We start from the raw sequence: 23,959 nt of genomic DNA, 5'->3' as shown, positions 1-23,959 counted from the left end.
TGTAACCTTTTTCATCTGCATGAGCAAAATCTTAAACCACCAAGCAGCTCATCTCACAGCAAGCTGGTAGCTGGCTTCATCCCTCTTGGTTCCCTGAGGGCTAGCCTCGTTGCGGAGATATGATGGGAGCCATGTCACGTTTTTCTGCCCCATTCTGGGAAGTTTCTGGGTCCACACTGCTGTAGGCATTTCTCCCAAGTTTCATGCCACCGAGTAGTGCACTACCTGCTGCTCATAAACCCATTCAAGTGGTTGGTAGCAGAGCCTCTTAAAAGAACCAAGCCTCTCTATGCCACTAACACCTAGCCTGCCTGAGAGACCACAGTCATCAGGAAGCTGCTTATTTCTAACTAGTTATTATAACTTAAATTAACCCATATCTTTTCATCTACACTCTTATGTAGCTTGGTTACTTTGACTTTGTAAAGCTCATGCTGCTTGCCCTGTATCCCTGGCATCACCACCCTTCTTCACTGAATTCTCTCTGCTGCGAAAATCCTACCTAGCTGTTGGCCATCTAGCTTTTTATTAAACTAATCCCAGTGACATAGCTTCACTCAGTATAAAGGATTATTCCACAATAATTTTTGGACTTAGAATTTTAGGTATATCTAGATAATGGTAACTATAACTTTCTTTTATATACTTCATAGATATAACTTTTCTATACTTTAATTTTTAACATTTTTATTTTGTATACTTATCACTCACAGGACTATTGGGTCCTAATTATCTTTTGGAAAGTAAATCTGTGGACAGTTTTTGAATTTTAATTTTTACCTTTTTCAATTTTATGTAAGATCAATTTTCTTTTCCTTGCATTCTTATTTGACTTATAATAATTACTTTAAAATGTATGATCATGACCATTATGTCTTGTTAAGCTTAGACTCTACTTTCCAACTAAAAGGTTTAGAAGAAGCTTGGCATATTCTCCAGTCCTAAGAGATCTCATACATAACACTTAGAAAAGATACTGCATTATTATTCTGTATGTTATTTAACATTAAAATATAGTATGAAACTAGGACTCTAAAGGAACATCAGACTTAAGGGTGTATAGAATACACATCATTTTTAATATACTTGGTTTCTAATTGGGAAACGCTTCTGTGAGTATTGTCACTATTTTGAGTCTTGCAGCTTCCGGGGTGATGACAGCAAATATGGTCAGAAAAGATTACTTGCTATTCTGTAAGACTATTAAATGTTACATAAGTATTTATAATGAGATCTGTTTAAATATGTGCAATACATTTTTAGTGTATCCCCTTCTGGCCTGAGGATGCCTCCAATATTCTTCTCATTCAAGTTGAAAGAAGTGACGGTCCCCCCAAAAGGATACATTTTAACAAGCAAGACAGTTGTATTTTATTACGACTGAATAATGAGGTAAGTGCTTTTTCTTGATATTCATGATCATTATCATGTGTGTATCATCAGAAAAACTACTATATATATATATCAGCACTACACTTTGCTTTTCATAACAATTTTCTGATAATTTTCCTCCTTTATATAAAAATTTCTTTTTATGAAAGAAGAGGTGAAACAAATATAAAATAATTTATTATACAGAAAGTTAGTTGGCATGTCTGAATGAACACCAGAGTATACTGAAATTTCATTTGCATGCAGTAGTTTCATTGTTTGCCAGAAATGACAAAAGTCTGAATTATCTTCTAATTGTTCACAGAAAGTGAATCATACACTATTCTAAGTTGCTGTAACATAGTGAACATACATAGAGATGATGTAGAATATTATTGAGACTTATTTTGGGGTTAATTCTCTCAGGGTTCAGAAAGATCCACTATAGCAAGTGAAAAACTGACTAATAAGGTATGAGAGTAAAAAAAAGAAATAAATTTATTCACATAAATCTTTTTATCATGTCCGGTTTATTCTCTCTAATGCCTTCGTTCTTTGCTCTTCCCCCTCCTATGAGGTTTCCTGTCTATATAACCCACACAGACATTGACAGTAATATCAACATGCATTTCAGAATCATAAAAACAAACACACAGGTAGGACCTGACAAAGCAGCATATCAGGAAAAGGTAACACTATTCAGGAAGGACCAGCATCCAAAGGGAAATACCTGACCTTCCAAACATTTAGATAAGATCACTAGAAGTCCCTGAACCCTGAACTCGCCCACTCCCCTCACCTCAATTTCTGTTGTGATTATCAGCTTTTGGGATGCCCAGACCTGTTTGTCAATAAGGGCAGGCATGCTCTCCTGGTATTCTTTTGAAGTTCCTATGTGGTCTATTAGAAAAGGTAATTGTGGGGGATTGAATTTATATAGGCTTGACTATTAAAACAAAGGGTGAATGTTACCACTCTAAGGCCCCATGGAAGGTCTTTCCATTGCCCATACGGGAGGAAGTTACACTGCTGAGGTATTTTGGGAATGAATCCCATTATGGAATGGGGGGAAATGCCATGATTTCACAAGATTTTTAAAGAACTGACGATAACTATCCAAAAGACAAGTATTCCCGAAGCTCTGCAGTCGGGTTTTTCATATGGAGGGTATACTCCTGTGGATCTGTCTATTGGTCTCTCCACTATGCATTCACTGTATAATACTTTGACTCCAATAGAATACTATTTTAACTAGGTAACCATGTGTTACATCTGTTTTTGCTGTGGAATATTACATTAACTGTGTAAAGGGTGTTGCATTTGTTTAATCTGCACTTGTATTTTTTTAAAGATTTATTTATTGATTATGTATACAGCTGTACCTGCACACCAGAAGAGGGCACCATGTGGTTGCTGGGAATTGAACTCAGGACCTCTGGAAGAGCAACCAGTGCTCTTAACCTCTTGAGCCATCTTTCCAGCCCTTGTATTTTTTTTTTAAAACAGTCTTTTCTCATTTTACATACCAATCCCAGTTCCCTCTCCTTCCACTCCATGCACCTCCCACCCATCTTCCCCCATCCACTCCTCAGAGAGGTTAAGGCTTCCTTCCCTTGTGGAGTCAATAAAGTCTGACACATCACTTTGAGGCAGGACCAAGGCCCTCCCCCCTATATCTAGGCTGAGCAGGTATCTCTCCAAAGAGAATGGATTCCAAAAAGCCAGTTCAAGCAGTAGGGTTAAATCCTGGTTCCACTGCCAGAGGTTCCATAAACTGCCCTAGCCACACAGCTGTCACTCACATTCAGAGGGCTTAGTTTGGGCCTGTGCATGTTCCCCCACTGTTAGTCTAGAGTCAGTGAGCTCCACCAGCTCAGGTCATCTGTTTCTGTGGGAATCCCCATCATGGTCTTGACCCCTTTGCTCATATTATCACTTCTCCCTCTCATCAACTGGACTCTGGGAGCTCAGCCCAGTGCTAGCTGTGGATCTCTGCCTCAGTTGCTGAATGAAGTTTCTATGATGACAATTTAGATAGTTATCAATCTGATTACAGGAGAAGGCCAGTTCAGGTGCCTCTCCACTATTGCTTAGGGTTTTAGCTGAGGTCATTCTTGTGGATTCCCAGGAATTTCTCTAGTGCCAGGTTTCTTGATAACTCCATAATGTTTCCCTCAATCAAGATATCTTTTTCCTTGCTCTCCTTCTCTGTCCTTCCCCAATCTCAGCCATCTAATCTACGTTGGTTTAATTATGTAAAGGTGCATTACTTTGCTTATGCTGCATTTGTTTAATTATGTAAAGATGTGTTACTATTTCACTTTGCCTGCCTAAGGCACTTGATTGTTCTAATAAAATGCTGAATGGCCAATGCAGGAAAGGGATAGGCGGGGCTGGCAGGCAGAGAAAATAAGTGGAAGGAGAAATCTAGGCTGAAGCGAGAAGAAGAGGGGTAGAATGAGGGAGAGAAAGAGGAAAAAGTTCCCCAGGGCCAGCCAAGCAGCTCCCAGCCAGCAGACACAGAGTAGGAGATACAGAAAGAAAGGTAAAAAGCCCCGGGCAATAGATGAAGAGAAACAGATTAATGGAAGTTAAAGAAAGCTAGTCAGAAACAAGGATAACTAAGGCTAAGCATTCATAACTAGTAATCTAAGTCTCCATGTCATGATTTGTGAGCTGGTTGGTGGCCCAAAAAGGAAAAAATCTGCTACATTTGGTGCCCAATGTGGCATAAACTATCATGAATAGTTTTATTATTAAATGCTATCAGTTAATATTCTTAGCAAAATGATCACATTTAATTTTTTCTTTTATTTAAGCTTGGAGGAATTATTGCAGAAGTTAATTTGGCTGAGCACTCTACAGTTATTACATTTTCAGATTACCATGACGGTGCAGCTACATTCCTACTAATAAATCATACCAAGAATGACCTTGTTCAGTACAAGCAGAGGTAAGGTGATTGTCACAATGCAGTAATTTATGATTAGCAGATTTAGGTAAGAAAACATAAATTCTTTCCAATGATTCCTTTAAAAAAATGCCACTAATGTCAATTGAGTTTATGTTAAAGTGATTCCCTTTTTAAAACATTATATTTAATTATATAGAAGTAGAACAACCTTGTTTTTATAATTATTTTTTAAATGAGTCAAAGACACGTGGAAAAACTAAAGCCAGTGTCATATAGATTGGTCATTTTGAAATCTGCTGAAGAATATATTGTGAGTCAGTCATGAGTCTCCAAATTTTGTCCTATTTTTCACTGTTTTCTTTCTTCTTTCCTTTTTTTGTTTTTGTTTTGTTTTTTTTTCTTGTTTTGGTGGTTGACTTTTGAGACAGGCTCTCACCTGTATTGCAGGCTAACTTGGAACTTAGTATAGAGTCTACACTGTTCTTAACAGCAGGAGAGTCCACCAGCCTTGACCTCCTACGTACCTTCATTACGTGTGTAAACCACCACACTCAAGTCTCTCTCTTTTTCTTTCGGTCTCTCTGTGTGTCATACACACATACACACAGAACACAAATTCTAATTGGTATTAATAATAAAAACCCAGAATCAAATATAGGGGTTAATGCTGAAGATCAGAGAAGCAGAGTCCAACAACTAGATAGTTCCTTTATGCTACTATCTACTTTATGCTACGGTCTACTAATGCTCAGACCAAAGGGGTTGATCCTATCTTCATCTGCATCTCCGGACTCCATGTCTCCACCAAAACTCCGACTGCAGCTGTCTTCACAAACCTCAGACTGCACTGAACTCCTGTATCCTTCCACCTTATATTCTTCTCTCCACCAAACCATATCACTCCTGTCTCCACCTCCGTGGTGCTGGGATTAAAGGGGTGGAATCCCAAGTGGGATCATCTTTGTGTGAGCTCTGTTTCTTTCTTTCTTTCTTTTTATTTTATTTATTTATTTATTTATTTATTATTGGTTTTTCTAGATAGGGTTTCTCTGTAGCTTGGGTGCCCGTCCCAGAACTAGCTCTTGTAGACCATGCTGGCCTCGAACTCCCAGAGAGTTGCTTCTGCCTCCCAAGTGCTGGGATTAAAGATGTGTGCCACCACCACCCAGCTGAGCTGTGTCAATCTCTGGTAGTGGCCTTGAACAAGTAGAGATCCCTCTGCCTCTCTTGCAAATTCTGGGATTAAAGGTGTGCACCACTACTGCCCAGCATATCAACATTTTTTTTATATCAAGAAACTGTGGGCAGAAATGGGCACAAGGAATTAAGCATCATCTCTGATTGCTAACCCATCCTAACAAGAAAGGCATGTCAGCTAAAAACAATTGGGCTGCTTTGTTCTTATTTCCTGACCTTAATGAGCCCCTTGCTCAACTCTGTGCCTTTCTAAACTTTCAATTGTTTCCTTGGGTTTTTCACCTCAGCACTATTAACAAAAACATCTTAAAGCTTTGTTTTAACTATGATGTACACCAAAAATTTGTGAATACATCTCTCAACATTAAAATTAAAATAACTTGAGGTAACTTAGCTTCTGGGACTCAATTGAGGTAGAAGTAAGAGTCAGTGGCTGGCTGTTTTGCTTTTCTGACCTTCAGGTTGAATTCCAGTTTCTGTTTCTGGGTTTTTATTAGTCGTGCTACATTATGTATAGCAATTACAGGATAAGAGGCACGCCACCAAGAACAGTGCTTAGAAAGGTTGTCTATTTTTTTAGACTTTAAAAAAAACACTTTCTTATTTAATTAACAATTAGAACAATACTTCTTAGGAAGTATGCATAAATGCACTGAAATGAACTTAACAAATGAAAACAAATAGAAAAACAAGAAAAAAGCAAATTTGAGGCAGCCGGGAGTCACTGAGTGGAAGAACATATATCTATAGAAACTTTAGTAGCACTTAGTCCATGGAGCCATATTTCCTGTCTTTTGTCATAATATTATATCATATTTATTGTCTAGTAATTTGGAAAATAACTTCCTATTTGTGATTATGTGAAACTAGCATCATTTCTGATTAATCTTCACTCTTTTTTGTTATTGTTGTTTGATTAGTTTTGAATCTGGGTATTAAACTAAGGGTCTGCACTCCTTTCGATCTGCAGTACTTTTGTCTATATGTACATGTGGTTGTGCACGCCATTTGTGTGCAGTTGCCTTCAGGGCCAGGAAGGCTGTCTGGCCCTCTGGAATTGAAGTTACAGGTTGTTGTTAAGTCTCCTTAGTAAGTGTTGGGAACAGCCTGAGTCCTATAGAAGAGCAGCACATTCTGTTAACATCTGAGCCACTTCTCCAGCTCCTGTGGAGTACTTTAGAATATTTTTCTACAATTTAAAGTAAAATAAAAAGTAAGTTTAGATTCTTGAAGATCTTTATTTTCTCAGAAAAAAATGTTTCCCTTGAAATATTCTTGTTTTCTCAGAGAATATATTTTTTATTGTAAGAGGTATAACATTCTGAAAGGAAATACAGACTTACTCTTTTCATTGTGTAAGGGGGAAAAACCTTTTCTTGTCTTAATTTAAAATTTTTACAAATCTCAGTTAATGGGATAAGAATGAAATGTTGTTTAGGATTTTTATGTATTTGTCTATTGTATTTTATTTAATTAACTACATTTTTTTTATTACTTAATGTCAGTTCTCTCAGTGAAATAGAAGATTCCCTTCCTCCTGGAAAAGCAGTATATTATACATGGGCTGATCCAGTGGGTTCTAGAAAGCTGAAGTGGAGTTGTGGGCAAAGTCATGGTGAAGTAACACATAAGGATGTAAGTATTGAGTTGGTCATTATGAAGTTTTTGGCTGCCTTTTCATATTTTATACAGATGTTATTTTACCCCTAGTGGATTTTAAGGACCGTTTTTTGCTATTCTGTAAAAGTTAGCAAAGATTTTAAAAAGCTTTATTGAAGTTGTTTTTAACTTTTGCAAATTTTATTTAGGTTTGCCTTTTTCAAACTCCAACCGGAAACTAACAGAAGTGGAAGTTGTTTGTTTGTTTGTTTGTTTTGCCCGCCATTTCTTTAAAGGACTATGCAAGGCCATAGCAAAAGCTGACATTTAGAAGAAACAAGAGAGAGTAGTCTTTCCTTGTGGTCATTGTGTAGAAGTAGTCCTGTCACACTTGATCTCTTCCAGAACCACCGAGAACTGCAAGTCTGATTTTATCTACATCATCATTTGTTTTTACTCTTAGCGAAGTTGATGTGCTTGAAAAAGTCTTTCAGCATCCCCTCTCAAGTGTCTTTGCCCCATACTGACAGTCACCTCACTAGAGTTCAGCTCTGTAAGGTGCCTAAACTAAAGGAGTTCATTTCTCCCTGGCAAGCTGTAGAAACCAATGATGATCATTTCAGGGACTGAGATCACCAGTTTTACCATTCTTAATGACTCACCATTTTCCAGCCCTCTACAAACATTTTTATTTTGCATACTTTTTCCAATAAAAAAAATTGTACCCAGAAATTCTGTACTCAGAGTTTCTTTACCTTTTTATTCTACTTAGACTTTTTTAGATTTTAGTTTCTCTTATGTGTTGATATGTATGCCTCCGTACTGTCTGTATATGTGCTACATATGCATACAAGTTCACATGGATGTCAGAAGTGACTGTCAGGTCCTACAACCTGCATACATGTGGTAGTTGTGAGCTGCCTGATGTTGATGCTGAGAAATGCTTTTAACCACTTGCCATTTCTCCAGACCTCCTGGACTAGTTGGATTTTTTTTTCCATTGTCTATTACTGTGGGCTTTAGTTGATTTGATTTTGTTTTAAAGTAGATTTTATAAATTAGCCTAACTTTTAATTTTTAAAAATTCTTGATTATTAGGTTTTATTTTCTTTTGTTTGATTTGGTTTGGTTTAGGTTTTTTGAGACAGGGATTCCTTAAATAACCCTGGATGTTCTAGAGTGTGCTATGTAGACCAGGTTGACCTCAAACAATGGAGATCTGCCTGTCTCTACCTCCTAAGTGCTGGGATTGATGACCCATATGATCTCTTGATTATCACATTGCATAGTTAAATAATACTACTAGTTAGAAGTTTATAAAGATAAGTCTAAAGTTTGGTATATTAGAAATTCCAAATATTCTGGAATACCCATTTTCTTAATTCTCTGTACTTATAGTACTGTGTGTTTTATTTTAGAAGTTTTTGTAGGTAAAGCTATGATACCTAGGTAACAATTTTGTGATAACTTCAACTTATAATTCTTAAGTATTATTACATAAATGTGAATTAAATATTAAACTTTTCTATGAATCAGAATACTTATTAACTAGAATTCATGCATAATTGTTAGTTTATTGCATTTGTTTTATTATTGAATCTAAAGGCCTGATATCAATACGTTTATTCATTTATTTTTACTTTCTTCATGTGTTATTATTATTTCTGTAGATTTGTGTGTCTATGCATATGTACACACATGGGTACAAGTGTAGCACAATTAATAAAAACCCAGATGCAGATGTTGGGGTTCATCCTGAAGGTCAGAAAAGCAAAACATCCAGCCACTGGCTCTTCCCTCTATCTCAGTCTGAAATGGCAGTCCTGCCTCCAGGAATCCTCAGAATGAGGAGCTATCTCCTCCGTTTTGTATTTCTCTCTAAGGCTGGGATTAAATGTGTATTCTACCACTTGCTGGTCTGTAGGACTGACCAGTGGGACTGTTTTACTCTCTGATCTTCAGGCAAGCTTTATTTATTAAAATATAAATGAAATACCACTACAGGTACAAGTGTACCACAGGTCAACTTGTGTAGGTCAGAGGACAGCTTGGATATCAGATCTCTTCTACTGTATGATTCCTGGAGATTGATTCAGGTCATCAGTCTTGGCTACACGTATTATTACCTGTTGAGCTGTCTCACTGACTCCCAACACAGTATTTATAAAGGAAATTCCCAAGTGACCCTGTAGAAAATCAATGCTTTTTTTTTTTAATATATGATTTTTATTTGTCTTATATTTTGGAACAAGGGCTCCCACTGTACCTAGGTTAGCTTAACTCATGGCAATCCTTTTGCCTCAACCTCTCCAGTCCTGTAATTGAAAATGTGAGTTATTGCACCAGCTGCATCAGTGCTCTATAAGGCTTGCAACTTTTTCTTACTCTGCTGTGTAAGGAAATGGGAATTTGAGGCTTAAACAACCTTTAATATGTACTATATTTCCCACAGAGTTAAAATGAAGTAGAAAAAACATTACTTTGTGTTGTTGGTTTATCTTACAGGATTTTAAATTTGATTTTTTATGATCTAAAAGTACTTAAACAACTGGTTTACGTCATGATTAACAATATCATTATAATGTAGCAGGTGATATCAGGTTATTTTAGTGAGGAAATCTTCCAGGTATTGTACAATTATTCGTTCTTTGGATTGCTGTGAATTGTCTGAAATAGCTCATATGAGTGATAACTCTCTCCAAGTGATATGCAAATGTTCATTTAGTTTGCTGCCTCAGCTTTAGGAAGTAAGGCTATTTGTATTCTTATCATATAAATGTCAAATGTAGACTTAATGTTTGTTGGGTACAAACTGATTCTGTTTTTCATTGTTTTCTTTTAGGATATGATGACCCCTATAAGTGTGGGGAAAAAAACCATTTATTTAGTGTCATTCTTTGAAGGTTTGCAGCGTATTATTCTATTCACTGAAGACCCAAAAGTGTTTAAAGTAACATATGAAAGTGAAAAAGCAGAGTTAGCAGAGCAAGAAATCGTACTGGCATTACAAGATGTTGGAATTTCACTTGTCAATAATTATACAAAACAAGAAGTAGCCTATATAGGCATTACAAGGTTAGATGCTTTAATATTAGAAATGATATTTGAAAGATAAAACTCAGAATCTGTTCCTAAAATTGTTTACTTCATTTGGCCTCTCTGGCTTCTGTTACCTCTACTACTGTGTTCCTACCATGCTAGTGGTCTCTTCGTTCTTCACCGTGCCCCACAGTGTCTATTGCTCTAGGGTCCCTGTTAAAGCTGCTCATGTATCTGAAATGGTTTTACCCTTTTTGCATCTCTACAGGTTGTGGAAGTTTCACAATCTCAATGAGGCCCTACTGGCCATTCCATTTTAATTTAGTTCTGGTATTTAAGACTGAAGTTCTGTCTTAGACTATATTTTCTTAATTCAAAAGTATTTTCCCCTCCTATATAGTCAAATTTATTTATTCATGTTTACAATTACCTGTAACTCCCTAGTGAAAATGAAGAATGACAGGGATGCTCAGTGGTATTTTTCTTCTACTTAGAACAGTACCTGAATAAAACTAAACAAGTATTAGTTGAGTAAATTTAGGTTTTTAAATTGGAAATGTGCTTACTTATAACTGAGGCTGTTGTGAAACATGGATGGAAGTTCTGTAGTTCATGTAATTAAACACTAGTGTAATTGTTAAAAATTAATACTGTGATATCTGCTTTCATATGTAAGTTCTGATGTGGTTTGGGAGACAAAACCAAAGAAAAAAGCAAGGTGGAGGCCAATGAGTATAAAACACACTGAGAAGCTGGAGAAAGAGTTCAAGGAATACACAGAATCTTCACCTTTGGAAGACAAGGTTATTGAGTTGGACAATAACATTCCGGTAAATTTAAAAAGTGCTCATATGAACTTTTAATTTTACATTTTTGTTTGAATCTTTCTGAATTTTAAGGAGAAATTGACTTCTTACAAAATATCTTGAATGTAGTTAGCACTAATGTAGACTTCATCTGACCTGCTTTTATATTAAGAAACTGAACATTCTTTTTTTTTGAAATTGAACATTCTCAAGATACAAGTTACTAATAATTCTTTTAAGTAGCAAGAAGCAAGATCTTTTTTATTTTAAGATTTGCATTATTTTCTTGAAGTCAGTGTCAGTTTTGTAATTAAATATAAAAAGTAATGCAGCCAAGCTATAATCTTTGTATGACTATTACTTTTTATGGATATGAACATAAAAATTTGAATCTTAAATCTGTAATTTAAAAACTTTTTAATTTTTGGTTTGTTGCAGTTCTGTTAGTTTTGCCCTGGCTGGCGTAGAACTCATTGTGTAGATTAAGCTATCCTTAAGGGTTGGCAATCCTCTGTGTATGCCCTCAGAGTACTGCAATTACAGACACACACTAGCATATTCAGCTTTATCTTTTTAAGTTAGCATACAAAGTAATGGGTTTCAGTGTGAATGTGTGTGTATATGTATATATAATGAATATTTATCATATTTTGCTCCTACTCATTTCCCTGAACTCACGACCCTTGTATGTAGACTTTACTTTTTAAATTACTGTATCCTGAAGTTATTTTCATATAAATTGGTGATTTTAATCAGTGGTCAAAAAGAAACAACTCACTGTTGGGGGATATTTTTTTTTCAGGTTCGCTTAACACCTAGTGGCAATGACATGAAAATTCTGCAACCACACGTGATAGCTGTACGGAGAAATTACCTCCCAGCACTAAAAGTAGAATATAACACATCTGCACACCAGTCATCGTTCAGAATTCAGATTTATAGAATACAGGTGAGTCTGGAAAGGAAGGCAAAACAATAAAAACTCAGATTTGTTCCCCTGGTCAATTTTATCTAATACAAAGCCAAAGAAGGCAAGATAGAAGTCAGAAAGTAGAAAGTACAATGAGAAACTGGGAAAGAAGCCAGAATTACATGCAGGTAGTAATCCTGGCCCTTGATAAGATGAACTTGGGATAACCATGAGTTCAAGACCAGCCTGGGCTCCAGAATGAGACTGTGTCTAAAACTGAAAGAAATTATGCAGAAGGGAGGAATAGTTTGAGAGAAAGAGAGAAGGAAAGTAGAAAAACGATAAAAAGGAAGTGAAAGGAAGGCGGGACTGAAGTTAGAAACATGAAGGGGTATACTGAACTTCACCTTGTATCAGCTGTGTTGACGTCTGAATCTAGTTCTGAAATTCTAGTATCCTGGTCAACTTGTGTATGTGACATGATGTATACTGATTCATATTTCATCTTCTTAGATCCAAAACCAGATTCATGGTGCTATTTTTCCTTTCGTGTTTTATCCTATTAAACCGCCAAAGTCTGTCACCATGGACTCAGGTTTGTGTTTATTTTTAGATTGTGGTATAAATAGTTGTGTGGCTAGGTTTTTGCTTTTGTTTTGTTTTGTTTGGCGATTTTGGGGGTGGAGTGGGGAGGGCTATCTTAAATTTAGTTTTTCTAGATTAGATAATAAAGCTGCTTACCGAAGGACTAGGAGTTAATCATTCAAACATTATGTGAATGCTGAGGGAAAGGTTACTTAGAAAAGTATGTCTTGGAGACTTAGAAATAGAAAGTTTAAACTATATTGCTGATATGTAAACTACTTAACCTATAATACTTGAACTGAATAAACAAGGAGAAAATTTATATTTATACTTTTAAGATTTTATTGTTTATTTTATGTGTGTGCATGAGAGTGTATATGTACACTGTGTGCATGCCTGGTGCCTAAAGAGGTCAGATCCCCTGAAACTTGAGTAACAGATTGTATGCTGCCCAGTGTGGGTACAGGGAAGAGCAGTCAATGCTCTTAACCCCTTAGCCATCTCTCTAATCCCAAGAATCAGCATTTTTCTGAATAGGTCTATGTTCTCCAAATGAGAATAACTGATACTCTTTATTCAACCTTTCTCTCCTCTTCTGCAATTCTTCTTCTCTCTTTATTGTTTGTGCCTCTTTACCATATTTTCTTTTTACTCTTACCACCTTTCACTCTGCCTCTCTTTTCCCCCTTTTCTATTCTCACCACAGACCACATATCATGAACTTCACACTTTTTAGTGGCTTTTTTCATAATTTCTTGCAACTCTTTTAATCACACATATACTAATCCCCTTAGAAATGTGAACCCTGTAATCTCTAGAATAGTTTTCACAATTTGCTGATGATTTTAATCCATTCTTCTAATTTAAAGTCATTAATTTTTATAATTAGTTATCCTTAAAGTGACTGTAAATAACTAAAAAGATAATTCTGGGATCTGAAATTAAGACTAAATGACCCTGTAGGTGTCATTAATTTTAATTAATGCTGCTGATTTACTACATGATTGATTTTCCATTGACATGTATATTAAATTGAATGAAAATGCCCATCCTTTGGCTAAAATGTGATGAGCATAATCATATTTTTAACCTTCACAGCACCAAAGCCCTTTACAGATGTTAGCATTGTCATGAGATCTGCAGGACATTCCCAAATATCACGCATTAAGTAAGTGTTTTATATATTTCTTGTTTGTTTACTTTTTTGTCTGTTCTTATTAAAACTAACTTTCAGGTGAGTCAAATACTTAAGTATAAGATAATAAATTTTACAGGTTAAAAAAATCTATTGAGCATTTGATAATCTTAACAGAGAAGATTTTGGTATAATATACTTAAATGTTAACAATTGCTGTTTCTGGATCTCAGCTTCTTTAGTATATGCATTTTTTTATGTTTTAAATTATTTATAATGACCATACATTGTTTTGGAAACAGCAACAAATATTTTCATCTTTACTCACAACTTGCTCATTCCAAAAGCAGATTATGGACCACAGCATCCATCTGTGTGATACTCCCCTCTTCATTTCTTCCTCCTTATCACTGAGATAAATTGTACTAATTCCCCTGCTTTAAAAAATGCAGTATTAGGACCTCCCAGGAACTAGGCCTGAGCCAGAATCTCTGCCAGTCTGGGCATGAGTGAACCTGGGTACTTCGAGGGAATAGGCAGGAACCAGAGATCTCTGCAGGCCAGGCATGAGTCTGGGACCTCAGAGAGAGTAGGCCTGAGCCAGGACCTTTGTGGGTTCAGGCATTGGTCTGGGACATCAAAGGGAATAGGCAGAAACCTGGAACCTCTGCAGGTCCGAGTGTGAGTCTGGAACCTCTGAGGAAGTAAGCAAGTCCTTTGTGGGTCCAGGCGCACCCAAGCCTGGGACCTCCGAGGCAGTAGACCTGAAACAGAAACCTTTCCAGGTCCAACTCCAACCCAGGGACTTCTGCTGGAGGGAATCCAGACTAGGATCTACAGGTAAAGGTCAAAGTAACCTAGGCCAACCTAGGCCAAAGTTGCCCTGAGGCAAGGAACTTCACCTTGGGCAACAAATTCCATGGGAGTGGGATTGAATGAGCCACCTAAGACAGAGAGGACCTGAGGAAACAAGCTCTACTGAGAGCAGAAGCCAGGACCAAATCCAGTCCTGGGAGCCAATCCAGTCCCAGAACACTGGTGGATCAGGATTGAGCCAGCGACCAGATCCAGAGTCAGCAATCTCCACTAGAACAGGTCCAACTCCAAGCCAGGGACTTCTGCAGGAGGGGATCCAGATCTGGATTTACAGAATCAGATCAAAGCCAGCAACATAGGCCAAAGTAGGCCTGAAACAGCAAACTCCAAGGGAGCAGAGCAAAGCACTGGAGCACTGAACTATCTCCAAAAACATGAATGAGTAACTAGAATTGTGATACTGTACCACGAGGAACAACCATCTGAGCTTTGGATTCACTGGCACCAAGAAGATTATTTAACAGAATCTCAGACAGCCCCAACCACACCTATCAGAGGAAGAGATGAGTAAAAAAGGTAAGATCACAGGCTGCACCACAAAGAGCAACACAATACCAGTAAAACCTAAAGACCCTACAACAGCAAGACCTGAACAACCAAATATAGATGAACCAGATGAAAAAGACCTAAAAAATAACTTGAAGAGAATGTTTGAATTTCTTAAAGATGAAATGAGAAAATCCCTTAAAGAAATTGAGGAAAAGACAAAAAATTGGAAGATATCAGCAAATCACTTAAAGAAAACTAAGAAAAGAAATCAAAAATATAAAAGAAACTATCCAGGACTTGAAAACTTAAATAGAAACAATAAAGAAAACACAAGCTGAAGGAATTATAGAAACAGAAATCATGAGAAAGAGATCAGGAAGCACAAACGCAAGCGTGAACAGCAAAATACAAGAAATGGAAGAGAGAATCTCAAGCCCTGAAGATACAATAGAGGAAATAGACTCATCAGTTAAAGAAAACATTAAATCTAACAAAAGCTTAACACAAAATATCCAGGAAATCTGGGACACCATGAAAAGGCCAAATCATAGAATAATAGGTATAGAAGAAGGCACAGAAATTTATTTAACAAAATCATAGTAAGAAAACTTCCCTACCTAAAGAAAGATATGCCTATGAAGATAAAAGAAGCTTATAGAACACCAAATAGACTGGACCCCAAAAAAAAGTCTTCTCGTCACATAATAATCAAAACACTAAACATACAGAGTAAAGAAAGAATATTAAGAGCTGCAAAGGAAAAAGGCCAAGTAACATATAAAGGTAGACCTGTCAGAATTACACCTGACTTCTCATTGGAGACAATGAAAGCCAGAAGAACATAGTCAAGCATTATGCATTATGCAGCCTAGACTACTATACCCAGGAAAACTGTCGATCACCATAGAAGGACAAAACAAGATATTCCACGACAAATCTAGATTTCACCAATACCTAGCCATAAACCCAGCCCTACACAAAATACGAGAAGGAAAACTCCAACCCAAGGAAGAAGGCTATACCAACAAAAACACAGACAATTGATGATCTCATAAAAGCAAATCCCGAAGAAGAAAAAAACACACAAATTAACATCACCAACGATGAAAACTAATTAACAGGAGATAGCAGTCACTGGTCATTAATATCCCTTAATGTAAATGGACTCCACTCACCTATAAAAAGGCACAGGCTAACAGATTGGATAACAGAATCCATTCTTCTGCATACAAGAAACACATCTCAACCTTAAAGACAGACATTGTCTCAGAGTAAAGGGTTGGGAAAAAATATATCAATCAAATGGATCTAAGAAACAAGCGGGTGTAGCTATTCTAATATCTAACAAAATAGACTTCAAGCTAAAATCAGTCAAAAGAGACGAAGGTACTTCATCATATTAGTAACAGGAAAAATCCATCAAGAGGAAATTTCAATGCTGAACATCTATGCCCCCAAAAAAGGGCACCCTCATATGTCAAAGAAACACTTCTAAAGCTTAAATCATACATTAAACCCCACACACTAATAGTGGGAGACCTATGCACTCCCCTCTCACCACTGGACAGGTCAGACAAAAAACGAACAGAAATAAGAGAACTAACAAATGTTATGACTCAAATGGACTTAACAGACATCTATAGAATATTCCATCCAAACAGAAAATAATATACCTTCTTATCAGCACCTCATGGAACCTTCTTAAAAAATTGGCCACATAGTCAGTAACAAAACAAACCTCAACAAATACAAAAAAAAAAAAATTGGAATAACTCAATGTAACTTATCACCGTGGTTTAAAACTAGAAGTCAACAGCAATGCTAATTCCAGAAAACCCACAAACTCACCTAAGAGAACTAGATGGCAGGAAATAATCAAATTGAGAGCTGAAATCAACAAAATAGAAAAAAAAAAAAAACAAAGAATCATTGAGACACAGAGTTGGTTCTTTGAGAAAATCAACAAAATAGACAAACCTTTATCCAAACTAACCAAAAGAAAGAGAGAATATCCAAATTAACAAAATCAGAAATGAAAAGGGGGACATAACAACAGACACGAAGGAAATACAGAGGATCATTAAGTCATATTTTGAAAACCTGTACTCCACAAAATTGGAAAACTTAAAGGAAATGGATAACTTTCTGGATAAATATCACCAAAATTAAATCAAGACCAGATAAGCAAATTAAACAGACCTATAACTGCTGAAGAATAGAAACAGTCCTCAAAAGTCTCCCCCCCCCCAAAAAAAAAGGCCCAGGACCAGATGGTTTCATTTCAGAATTCTACAAGACTTTCAAAGAATAACTAATACCAACACTCCTCAAATTATTCCACACAATAGAAACAGAAGGAACATTGCCAAACTCTTTTATGAGGCTACAATTACCCTGATACCCAAACCTCAGGAAGACATTACTAAGAAAGAGAATTACAGACCAATCTCTCTCATGAACATTGATGCAAAAATACTAAATAAAATGCTGTCTAATCAAATCCAAGAATACATAAGAACCATCACCCACCATGATCAAGGAGGCTTGAACCCACAGATACAGGAATGGTTCAACATACGAAAATCTGTCAACGTAATCCACCATATAAACAAGCTAGAAAATGAAAACCACATGATCATCTTATTAGATATCAAAAAAGCTTTTAACAAAATATAACATCCCTTTATGATGAAGGTCTTGGAGAGAGCAGAGGTACAAGGAACATACCTAAGCATAATTAAGGTAATATACAGCAAGCCAGCAGCCAATATCAAACTAAATGGAGAGAAACTCCCAGCGAATCCACTGAAATCAGGAACAAGACAGGTTTTCCACTCTCTCCATATCTGTTCAATATAGTTCTTGCGGGTCCTAGCTAGAGGAATAAGACACCAAAGGGAGATCAAAGGGATAAAAATTGGAAAAGAAAAAGTCAAACTCTCACTGTTTGCTGATGATATGATAGTTTACATAAGTGATCCCAAAAATTCTACCAAGGAACGTCTACAGCTCATAAACACTTTCAGCAATGTAGCGGGACACAAGATTAACTCAAAGAAATAAGTAGCCCTCCTGTACACAGATGATAAAATGGCTGGGGAAGAAATCAGAGAATCAACACCCTTCACAGTAGCCACAAGTAGCATAAAATATCTCAGAGTAACTCTAACCAAACAAGTAGAAGACTTGTATGACAAGAACTTTAAATCTTTGAAGAAAGAAATTGAAGACACTAAAAGTGGAAAGATCTCCTCCATGCTCCTGGGTAGGTAAATATAGTAAAAATGGCAATCTTACCAAAAGCAACCTACAGATTCAATGCCATGCCCATTAAAATCCCGGCAAAATTCTTCACAGACCTCAAAAGAACGGTACTCAACTTCATATGGAAAAGCAAAAAACCCAGGATAGCCAAAACAGTCCTGTACAATAAAAGAATTTCTGGAAGCAGCACAATCCCTGACTTCAAACTCTACTACAGAGCTACAGTACTAAAAACAGCCTGGTATTGGCATAAAAATAGACAGGAGGACCAATGGAACCAAATAAAAGACCCGGATATTAATCCACACACTGTCGAACGCCTAATTTTTGATGAAGAAGCAAAAAAAAAAAATCAAATGGAAAAAAGAAAGCATAGTTAACAAGTGGTCCTGGTATAACTGGATATCAACATGTAGAAGAATGAAAATAGACCCATATCTATCACCCTGCACAAAATTCAAGTCCAGATGGATCAAAGACCTCAACATAAAGCCAGTCACATTGAACCTTATAGAAGAGAAAGTGGGAAGTACACTTGAACATATTGGCACAGGGAACCACTTCCTAAATATAACCCCAGCAGCACAGACACTGAAAGAAACAATAAATGGGACCTCCTGAAACTGAAAAGCTTCTATAAAGAAAAGGACATGGTCAACAAGACAAAACGACAGCCTACAGAATGGGAAAAGATCTTCACTAATCCCACATCAGTCAGAGGTCTGATCTCCAAAATATACAAAGAACTCAAGAAATTGGACACGAAAATATTACATAATCCAATAAAAAAATAGAGTACAGATTTAAACAGAGAACTCTTAACTGAGGAATCTAAAATGGCTGAAAGACACTTAAAGTGAATTAACAGAACATTTGGAAAATCTAGAACAAAAAGAAGCAAACTCACCTAAGAGAACTAGACGGCAGGAAATAATCAAATTGAGAGCTGAAATCAACAAAATAGAAAAAAAAAGAATCATTGAGACACAGAGTTGGTTCTTTGAGAAAATCAACAAAATAGACAAACCTTATTCTGTTTGAAATGTTCAACATCCTTAGTCATCAGAGAAATGCAAATCAAAACAACTCTGAGATTCCATCTTATATCTGTAAGAATGGCCAAGATCAAAAACTCTGATGACAACTTATGGTGGAGAGGTTTGGGGGAAAAGGGAACACTTCTGCATTGCTGGTGGAAATGCAAGCTGGTACAGCCCTTTGGATATCAGTATGGCAATTTCTCAGAAAATTAGGAAACAACCTCCTCAAGACCCAGTAATACCACTTTTGGGTATATATCCAAAGGATGCTCAATCATGCCACAAGGACATGTGGTCAACTATGTTCATAGAAGCTTTGTTTTCATAGCCAGAACCTGGAAACAACCTAAATGTCCCACAACTGAAGAATGGATAAGGAAAATGTGGTACATTTACACAAAGGAGTACTACACAAGAGAAAAAAATAACATCTTGAATTTTGCAGGAAAATGGATGGAGCTAGAAAACATTATTTTGAGTGGGGTAACCCAGACACAGAAAGACAAGTATCACATGTACTCACTCATAGGTGATTTTTAAACATAAAGCAAAGAAAGCCAGCCTAGAAACCACAATCCCAGAGAACTTAGACAATAATGAGGACACTAAGAGAGGCTTATATAGATCTAATCTACATGGGAAGTAGATAGTAGAAAAAGATAAGATTTCTTGAGTAATTTGGAGCATGGGGACCTTGGGGGAGGATTGAAGGAGGAGGAGAGAGGCAGGGAGGGGAGCAGAGAAAAGTGTGGACCTCAATAAATATCAATAAAAAATTAAAATAAATGCAGTATTATGGATCAGTATTATGAAGAAGTCTTAGTGGATAAAGACACTATCACAACCTAGCAAAGCCTGAGTTTGATCCCTAGAACCTTCATAATGGTGGAAGGAGAGAACTGTCTACACAATGTACTGTGTACACATGGCCCCCACACACGCACACTGATAATAGATCAAATTTTAAAATAAATATATTTTGACTGTATATGCATGGTTAAATTGCTTTTATTTTTATTTTCTAGTTTCCTGTTGAAATAGGAGCGGCAGGGCTGCGTCCCCGGCACCCGGCCGCCCGCATGGCTAGCTTATGCCCCGAAATAATTACATGGAAACTGATTTCTTTCAAACACTGCCTGGCCCGGCTAGTTCCATCCTCTTATTGGCTAGCTCTTACAGATTGTTCTAACCCATTTCTAATATTCTGTGTAGTCCACGAGCTGGCTTACCAGGGAGGATCTTAACTTGCGTCTGTCTGGAGCAGGAGAATCATGGCGACTCCTCAACTCAGCTTCTTTCTCCCAGAATTCTGTTCTGTTTTCTCCACCCACCTAAGGGTTGGCCTATCAAATGCAAATGGGCCTAGGCAGTTTCTTTATTAATAAGAAATCACTCCCACATCAGTTTCCTTTAAAACTTAGGCCTTTATTTTTATGAGTATGAATATCTTGCCTGCATATATGTCTGCACACCATTTTCTATGTCAGGTGCCTGCTGCGGCAGTAGAGGGAATGGGATTCTGTGGGACTAGAGTTACAGGAGTTATGAGCATTCAGTGGGTGGTGGGAATTAAACCCAAATCCTCTGGAAGAGCAGCGAGTGAGGTCATCTCTCTAGCTAGCTGGATTGATGCCCAATTTTCTCAAAATATTTAAAACTGTATAAGACTTATAGGACTTGCTTTTTTAATTAAATTTTTTTATTTAGATGTAATGATTTGCCACATATAGTTTGTTTATCATTATTGTTGTTATGTAATGATCTATTCCATGACCTTTTGTCACAAGTCAATTTCCTGTGGCCACTTTCATGTTTTGAGTTTCTTGATGTTAAAGTATAGCATGGTTCATTGTATTCTTTAGTCCCAGGTTTTAAAGTTCTAATTTATTTCGTCTAATTTCTTAATTTATTTACTTGAAAAAAATTGAATGCTTCTTACATTTTAATATAGGTATTTCAAAGTGTTGATTCAAGAAATGGATCTCAGATTGGATCTTGGGTTTGTGTATGCCATAGCAGACCTTGTCACAAAAGCTGAGGTGACTGAGAACACAGAGGTAAGACTTAAAATGACAGCATCTGACAGGAAAAAATATGAAAAGAGAAAGTCTAAGAAAATATTACCAAACTTTGTAGGTAAAGTCGTAGTTATTACCTGAGCAAATTCAAGAGTCTCTCAGCACGTCTTAAATGTTTTTATACTACATAAATGTGAATGTGCTTTCTCCCTGTAACATTTGCATGCACAGAATCATGCCATGTGCTGCTGGTTCATAATTATTTTTTTATATATGAGAATTTCATACATGTATACAATGAAATATATTCATCCCCATTTCCCCTCCAGCTCTCTTCAATCTCTATCACATGGCATGTTTTTAGAGCTTCTCTGTGTTGTATCATGTATCAACATGTCATTTCAACTAACAATCCTTTACCTGGATTTGTTGTACTGCACCTGTTTATTTGTCACTCGCTTGAATCTGGATTGCTTTTACATTTTTTTTCTAGAACGATGATGTTCTTTATGGACATAATTTTCTGTCAACTTAGACTATTCATTTTTCATATATGTGTGTGTGTGTGTGTGCGCGCGCGCCTAGGAGTAGAATTGCTAAGTAACATAGTAATTATGTTTAATCAAATTTAATCTTTTAAAAAATTCGCTGATAATTTCATGTGTTCAATCATTTTAAAATTTTAGTTTCTAAAGTGACTCTGCCATTCTTCCATCTTACCATCTTTAGTTTCAGAATGTGAGAACTCTGATTTCTCATCCTTACCTAGAACAATTACTGTTTGCGGTTTTCATTCTGGCTATCCTAGTGGGTAGAAACTGGCTCCTCACTGGGACTTGTATGTCTGATATTGATGCTAGTATTTTTAAACATTTATTTACTTGTGGGGAGGTAGGAGTGTGCCATAACATGCATGTGGAGGTCAGTGAACAGCTCACAGGAGTTGGTCCTCTTCCTTCTCTATATGAGTGCCAAGATAGGCACTGGCAGTGTCTTTACCCACTGAGCCAACCTAGCCCCCTGCTGAGAATCTCTTGATATGTAGGGATGTGTGTATCTTCAGTGGAGAGTGTCTGTTTGGGCTCTCTAGGTTATATAATGGGCTGTCTTCTTCCTGTTGAATTTCCAGAGTTCTTTGTACATCCTAATTGGTCTTTGACAAGCCATATGATTTTTCAAACATTTTCTAATGTTCTGGTGAGTTTTCCGTTTTTGATTAAAAACGGAAGTTTTTAATGTTAAGAAAGTACAAAATATTTTTTCTTTTATTATTCATGCTTTTAATATGCTTTTTAAAAATCATTTGCTAAATCCTGTGTCATAACTATTTTGCCATGTAGATAAGTCTTTAAAGCCTAAACTCTTACAGCTAAGTTTTGATCCATTTGTCTTATTTCTATGTATGTGTGACATAAAGACCCCAGTTCTGGAAGTAACGGATAGCTGCCTCAGCAGCATGTTTTGAAACACTGCTTGTTCCTCTGTTGCATAGTTGGATTCTTTTTGCAAGAAAAATAAATAATTTTATTTCTGAAATCTGTATATCTGTCATTTTGCCAGCCTTAATTGTTCTCATTGTCAGTGAGTTCCATAATTGGGGTATGATCCAGTACTTTGTTGCTCTTTTTGAAGATTATTTAGGCTAACTTGAGCCCTTGCTGTTCCATATGAATTTTAAAATCAGCTTGTCAAGTTCTTCAAACAATTCATTGTCATTTTCAGAGTGTAGATTTTGCACTGTAAATGTATTCTTAGGTATTTGTTTTTGCTGGGCTATTATGCATGAAGTTGTTTATATTATATAGTTTCAGCGTGGGGTTATAATGCTGGTACATATAGAAATACAACTGCTGTTCATATGTAGCTCTTGTCATTTACAGCTTACTGAGTTAGTTTGTTGCCTTTATTATGTATCTTTTGGCTTTCCTATTTAACATCAGATCATCTGAGAAAAGTAGTTCTATTTCTTTGGTTTTGGTATGTGTGCTTTTGCTTTTTCATCCCTGTTTGCCTTCCTTGAAGCTAGTGAGATGTTTGACAGCCATGAGAAATATGCATTGGTGGGTTGTTTCTGATCATAGAGTAAGATTTTCAGTGTTAGGTTACCTTGAGTTATTCCTAGTTTTTGACGGTGTATTTAATACTTACATTTATTTGGTATTGTTCATATACATCATGCAGACAAATTTGGTTTCCTAGTATTTGGCTAAAGACTGTTATGCTCATATTCTTAAAAGATAATAGTCTATGGTTTTCTTGTGTCTTTTTTTTTTTTTGGTTTTTATGTTGGAATAGTAATGGCTTTATAATATTGGTTAGGAAATGTCTCTTCTTCCTCTGCTTTTTGGAGGCATTTGTGAAGCTCTGGTCCTCTTGAAATGTTTGCTAGAATTCAATGGTGGTGCAGCTATACTAGCGTTTCCCTTCCAGGTAGTTTTAGGGTCACACCTTACTTCTTAGAGATCATTTTAAATGGTCAGTTTCTTCTTGAGTCAGTTTCACCACTTTACTATGATTTTTAGGAATCTGTCTATTTCATCTGAGTTTTCTAGTTTATTGGCAGAAAATTATTGATGGTATTTCTTTATAAGCTATTTATTTTGGTAAATCCTGAAATAAAGTTCCCTCTACAGTCCTTTCAAAGAATCAGTTTTTCATTTTCATTGTTTATTCTATTGTTTTACTACTGTCTGTGTTGCTTTAATTATTCTTAATT

The 23,959-nt window shown here is 36.4% G+C and overlaps 1 protein-coding gene across 2 annotated transcripts in view; it reads left to right on the top strand.

Annotated features, from left to right (window-relative positions):
- Vps13a (vacuolar protein sorting 13 homolog A) overlaps positions 1-23,959 on the top strand; it is a 192,357-nt gene that overhangs the window by 121,859 nt on the left and 46,539 nt on the right. For both annotated transcript variants that reach the window (XM_050157169.1, XM_050157178.1), the window contains exons 51-59: positions 1,264-1,392; positions 4,191-4,324; positions 6,988-7,117; positions 9,924-10,156; positions 10,797-10,950; positions 11,729-11,875; positions 12,350-12,431; positions 13,520-13,589; positions 21,177-21,282. In XM_050157169.1, the coding sequence (XP_050013126.1) occupies positions 1,264-1,392; positions 4,191-4,324; positions 6,988-7,117; positions 9,924-10,156; positions 10,797-10,950; positions 11,729-11,875; positions 12,350-12,431; positions 13,520-13,589; positions 21,177-21,282 (1,185 nt within the window). The remainder of the gene's footprint in view (positions 1-1,263; positions 1,393-4,190; positions 4,325-6,987; positions 7,118-9,923; positions 10,157-10,796; positions 10,951-11,728; positions 11,876-12,349; positions 12,432-13,519; positions 13,590-21,176; positions 21,283-23,959) is intronic.

Source organism: Alexandromys fortis, unplaced genomic scaffold (genome assembly GCF_014885135.2).
Source record: "Alexandromys fortis isolate MF-2015 unplaced genomic scaffold, M_Fortis_MF-2015_v1.1 scaffold_10, whole genome shotgun sequence".
NCBI lineage: Eukaryota > Metazoa > Chordata > Mammalia > Rodentia > Cricetidae > Alexandromys > Alexandromys fortis.
The sequence above is the reverse complement of the archived record's forward strand: the minus strand, read 5'-3'. Positions and strand labels throughout refer to the sequence as shown.